At 50.8% G+C, this 5496-nt stretch overlaps 1 protein-coding gene across 1 annotated transcript; it reads right to left on the bottom strand.

Annotated features, from left to right (window-relative positions):
• Window positions 1-2264: 2264 nt before the first annotated feature.
• GPR101 (G protein-coupled receptor 101) lies at window positions 2265-3776 on the bottom strand. Its single transcript, XM_005907893.2, has one exon. The coding sequence runs from the start codon at window positions 3774-3776 to the stop codon at window positions 2265-2267; it is 1512 nt and encodes a 503-aa protein (XP_005907955.1).
• Window positions 3777-5496: the final 1720 nt, after the last annotated feature.

Raw genomic sequence — 5496 nt, 5'->3', positions numbered from 1 at the left:
TGATACACTTTGAAGGGGTTGCGCTTTAAAAATAAAACAAGAAGTTCAGTTTCAACAAAATATTTGGAGACACTTATGTTTGAAAACCTGTTTCCTACCCAGGTAAGCATTTCTACTTAAAGGACAGGCTACCACTACGTCAAACTCCTTTGACCATGACTGATCTTCAAGGCAAAACCCCTCCCCCCATAGAAGGATTGGTCACATGGGCCATTTCTTCACCCAGAAATCCTTTGAGGACAGACTGATACAAGAGCTTGGCAATAAATTGGTATCATAAATTTATGACTGTTAATTCACATTTTGGTATAAAAATAAATGATTTACAAAGGTAAACTTTAGCCCCCATGTCTTGTCTGAATTACCACAAGTTCCAAATTACTGGGGTTGAAATCAATATGATTTTCATGGATATATCAAATTTATGGGTCAGCTCAATGCTATTTGGGACTATCCCCAAATTTATTTCCTAAATTCTGAACATGGCAATGTCAAATTCCATGCAGACTTATTCACAGCCCAAATACACTGACTGCTGTTTACCTCTTCCCCCTTGAGATGCTCATGCTGGAATCTGTCAGGAGGAAGAGATAAAATATAAGTGAGCTTGGCTTTTAAATGAAAGAAATTTCAGTTCTAATACAGACATGGTCATCACACAAGAATGAGACTAAACCCTGAATATGGCCGTCTTTATATACAGCACCTGATCAACCATTTTTTCCATGAAATACTCTTTCCTCTCCCTCTACCCATATTAACATTGGATTTCTGCCTGAACACTTGATCACAGAGTTGCTTTAATGTGATATTCAGGAGGATCAAAACACTGTCTTGACCATTTTTTGGTTCCATGTTATTTGGTCATGTCAATATGGTCTGTGCCCTCAGAAATACACAAGTATATACCCACTCAAAGTGATTTCAGGGTTTGGGATTTGAAATTTCTTCCTCTGTATTGACCCTAAGGATGATTTAGATATTGTAAAGGTTTTCCCAAAGTGATATACTTCGACAGAAATAATGAGGATAAGTCTGACCTGAATATTTCGATTTAGCATTGTTTGGAACAGGTCAGGTAATAGGCCAGGTATTGAAAAAGCATCCTCTCTGTTATTCCCAACTCTTATTTTTCTCTACCACATCTGTGGAGAGCTTACAGGTTTCAGAGATGGTCACAGGTAGAAAAGACTCATGGGTGTGCCTGGACGAAGGAAAACATTTATCCTGCCTTACTTTTGCCCCATGTGGAGATCATATGTGTTGTTTATGATCTCAGGGACACAAAAGACATTTCTAGTGGGCATATCTCTCTTGATTGGCAGTGTGAGTTTTGTAGGACAAGTGACTGGCAGAGGTGATTTGGAGGATTCTCATGAGCATCTCAATTCAATCACAAAGGGAAAATTGTAAAACAGTGGTGATTTCTGTCCCACTATTATTCAAATAGGAGACAGAAAATAGTTCAGTGTCAATAGACAATTTTCCATTTGCATAAAACAATTGTGGCCTCCGCCCATGCCCAAACCCAGGATTTTATAGAAAAGTCAACTGTTTAGCCCCACAGATGTGTGATTTTCCTATCTTCTCCCTTGGACTAGCTCCCCATTTCAAACATGCTCTATTATCTTCTTTCACTTTTCTGGATCCCTTTGGAGGATATAGAAACCTTCTTGGTCTTTTAACTACACAATGCCCTTAGTTTCTGTAATAGTCTTTGCACCAGATTGTGGGGGCTCTTCAGTCTAGAATTTGGCTAATACGTTGATCAGTCGTTCAGGTTCTGCTTCCTGGGCTCCGTGAATGACTTGGTCCATTGCTTTTCTTTCAGTTGAACATATGCTGGAGCCCTTCCCATGAGCTCACAAGTCCTTAAGTTCACCAGCATCATCTTCCTTTTCCCTCAGAGCAAAAACTGATACATGGTAGCTCTGGGGAGACAGACATAATACCAAGCACATGTCCAAATTGGATAGCCCTTGTTGCTTTAAGAAATTTAGAGCCTAATAACTTTTTTTTTTGGGGGGAGGGAGAGAAATATCAGTCAGAATCCTCAAGTTTATTCTTTGAGGGGCACACTTTTTAGGGAAGACCCCAGTTCCTACCTCTTCCATATATGCATCTGCCTTGTGGTGAGAGGGGCATGTGCAGAACCTTTGCCTGGAATGGTATGGGTTGGCATTAACGCGATTGTGGATGGTCCATTTAAGAGAAAGCTGCTCCTGTATTCTGTGAACAGTTCAAGGTTTACCTTAGAACCAACTTCAAGGCGAAGTGGCAGAATCATGAGAAGGGACGATCTTGCCTTCAGTTCCACCCTCGGTGCCGGCTTCGGTTCCGGGCAGGTCTGGGTGGCTGTTTTCTTTGGGGGGCTTCTCCTTGCAGAAAAACTTCTTCAGCATATCCTGGATCTCCTTCTTGATGGTCTTGTGCATGTAGCCATAGACGTAGGGGTGGATGCAGCACTGCAGGAAGAAAAGCCAGATAATTATGGTGATCACCCACTGGGGTACCTTGGTTTGGACATCCACCCACACGGCCAGGACTGCTAGAAAGCAGTAGGGCCCCAGGGACAGCACGTAGGAGAAGATGATGAGGAAGATCACTTTAGCAGCTTTGCATTGGTAGCACCTGGGCAGAGGGGGGTCACCATTGCTGTTTCGACGACTGACTGGGAGACTCTCTGGAATGTTCACCGCCTCGATGTCATCCTCGTTGAAATGGAGGTCATCCTCACCAAACTCTAGGTCATCTTCACCCAGGTCAATGTTGCACTGGGTGACCTCTAGGCGGCCCTTGTCTGCCTTCCTGCTGCTCTGAATTTTGGTGCTGCCTTTGGCCACCAAAGAGTTGCTTTCTCTGACCTCTTCACTGCCAGTGGCCTCCATGCTCCCCTCACCAGTCTCCACGCTCCCTTTTTTGGCCTTCTTGCTGCCCTCCATGGCTTCCTCGCTGTCCACCTTGGCCTTGACCTCACCTTCATCCTGGCCGTGGAACTCACTCTCACTCTGGAACTCATCCTTCTTGCCGCCCTCTTCGTTCTCATTCTCCACCCGGTCCTTGGCTCGCACTTCCAAGCTGTGGCTCTTGACGTTGTAGAGCAGCGCGTGCTGCCGGCGGGCAGCCCCGAACACCACAGAGTAGCAGGCAATCATGACAATCAGCGGGATGACGATGAAGGACACGACACTGACAATTGTGTAGCTGGGGCTGGCCCCCCAGATCATGGAGCAAAGGGCATTGCGCTCGTCGAAAGCAGCCTGGCCCCAGCCATAGAGTGGGGGCGTGCTCTGCAGGATGGCCACGATCCAGGTGCCGTAGAGGAGCAGGTAGCCCCGGCGTGGGGTCATCTTCGCCGGGTAGGAGAGAGGGTGGATGATGGACAGGTAGCGATCCACGGACACCACCACGATGGTGTTGACGCTGGCGAAGGCAAACAGATGAGTAAGGCTAACCAGGGCAGTGCAGAAATGGCTGTTGAGGGGCCAGAAGATGGGTACGGAGGTGGCCACCACCCAGGGGGCCACGAGCGAGATCTGCAGCAGGTCAGTGACGAGGAGGTTAAAGATGAAGCGGTTGGTCACCTGCAGCAGCTGAGGCTTGCGCTGCAGCACGAACGCCAGCACTATGTTGCCCACGAAGGAGGCGGTGAGGAAGATGAGCAGAACGCTCGAGCGAATGATGCCATGCGCCAGGCTGATGGGCATTTTGGAGAGGGGCATGCACGCGTGGCTGCTGTTGTTTTCGCGCGTGCTGTTGGTGCAGGTGGACGCCATGGCGGCAGGGGCAGGAGGGCGACAGGTGCGGGCGCCGGGCCGGCCCCGGCGGGCGGCGAAGGGGCGCACGGAACACACTCAGCGCCTAGGCTGGGGACGAAAGAAACACGCGGGCTGGGTTAGTCCCCCTGCTTGGGGCGCGGGGGTGGGGTGGGTACTTCCACGCTGGGCAGCAGCGCTGCAGGACCCCAGCCCCGGGGACCCCGTGCGCGTGCCCCCGTCTCTCCCCCGCGTCCGGGCAGTTTCTCTAAATCCTTCTCTTATTCTCTGGGTCTCTCTGCCTCTCCCTCTTTTGGGGGGTTTCCGAGACACCCCTCCCACAGCTGTCTCCAGCTGGCGCGTGCGCCTACCACACTCTCTGGGGGTCTCGCAGTTTGGGTTTCTCCAGAAATCTCTCCCTGCGCCCTCCCGCTAGCGCATGCGCGTGCGCGCTCCATCCCTGCCTGTTTACGTGTGTACACTTGTCTTTTTCTCCCCAGAGTCTCTAATTAGCGCACTTTTCCTGTATCTCGTGTGTGTGTGTGTGTGTGTGTGTGTGTGTGTGTGTGTGTGCGTGTGCGTGCGCGCGTTACCGGTTTTCTCTGTCTCACCCTTGTCCCTCACTCTGGGGTCTGTCCCTATTTCTCAGACCCTTGCCAGCACGTGTACGCTGTGTCTCTTCTGCCAGTCTGTCCTTCTCCTCTCACCTCCGTTTCTGTTACTCCCCTCTCGCCCTCCCACTCGCGGTCAGCTTCTCCGCCTCAGTTTCTCTCTGCTTTCGCCAGCGCACTTTCTCCGTGGCTGTGTGCGCGCGCGCGTCTCTGCGTCTCGTCGTCTTTCTCTGGGTCTTGTCCCTGTCTCGCCTTCCGTCTCTTTCTGATGCCCTCTCGTTTCTGTGTCTCTGCCAGTCACTGTCTCTGTCGCTTGCTAGTGCGTGCGCTTATGCGTCTTCCCCTGATGCTGTCTTGTCTCCCCACTTTTCTCCCACAGTCTATTTCCCTGACAATCTCCGTGCGTCCCCGGTGCACCTGTTCAGTATCACTCGCTGAATGTGTGTCTCTGACCGTCTCCGCATCTCTCCAGCTCTCCTGTCACCGTGTCTCTCTCTCTCGGGTTCTGTCTCTCAGCGTCTCCCATCTCTCGCTGCTCTTGCTCTGAATTTCTCGGATCCTCTCCCCTCGGTGTCTCTCCCTGTTTCCCCCCTGCGGCTTCTGTCTTCCCTGCGCCTTAAGTTCTCTCCTTATCACTATCTGCCCGTGTCCCTCAGGATCTACTCCGTGTCTCCTGATTATCTCTGCCTCTGCGTTACTCAGACTCTTTCCAGCGTGTGCACTTAAAGGGAGTCAGCTTCTTTGTCTCTCACTCTCTTCTCTGGGACTTTCGCGAAACACTTTTTTTTTTGGTATGTTTGAGTGTGTGTGCAGTCTCTCTTACTATCCTTCTCCGATGATCTCTCACCTCGGTTTATCTCTGGCTGGATCTCTGTCTCTGATCCCTATCTCTCTGTCGACTTTATTTTACCATGGAAACCAGCTGCCGCCTTGGCCGCCGCGGGCTCTAGCGGATAAACCTCCTAGTTTCTCACAGCTCAGAAGCGGCTGGATGCAGGGGGGATGCCTACTGCGGATGCCCCCCGCCCCCCAATTCGGCATCCTGTCTGCATTCTCCAGCCCACCCGGCCTCGGCGGTGGCGGGTGGAGGGATGGGTGAGCTGGGGAGAGCCGGGGAAGAGGCGGAGGTG

Source organism: Bos mutus, chromosome X (assembly GCF_027580195.1).
Source record: "Bos mutus isolate GX-2022 chromosome X, NWIPB_WYAK_1.1, whole genome shotgun sequence".
Lineage (NCBI taxonomy): Eukaryota > Metazoa > Chordata > Mammalia > Artiodactyla > Bovidae > Bos > Bos mutus.
This window is presented reverse-complemented; position numbering and strand designations above follow the sequence as displayed.

Bases quoted from the DNA above. Each gene is read 5' to 3' on its own strand.
- GPR101 (XM_005907893.2), bottom strand. From the start codon at position 3,776: ATGGCGTCCACCTGCACCAACAGCACGCGCGAAAACAACAGCAGCCAC.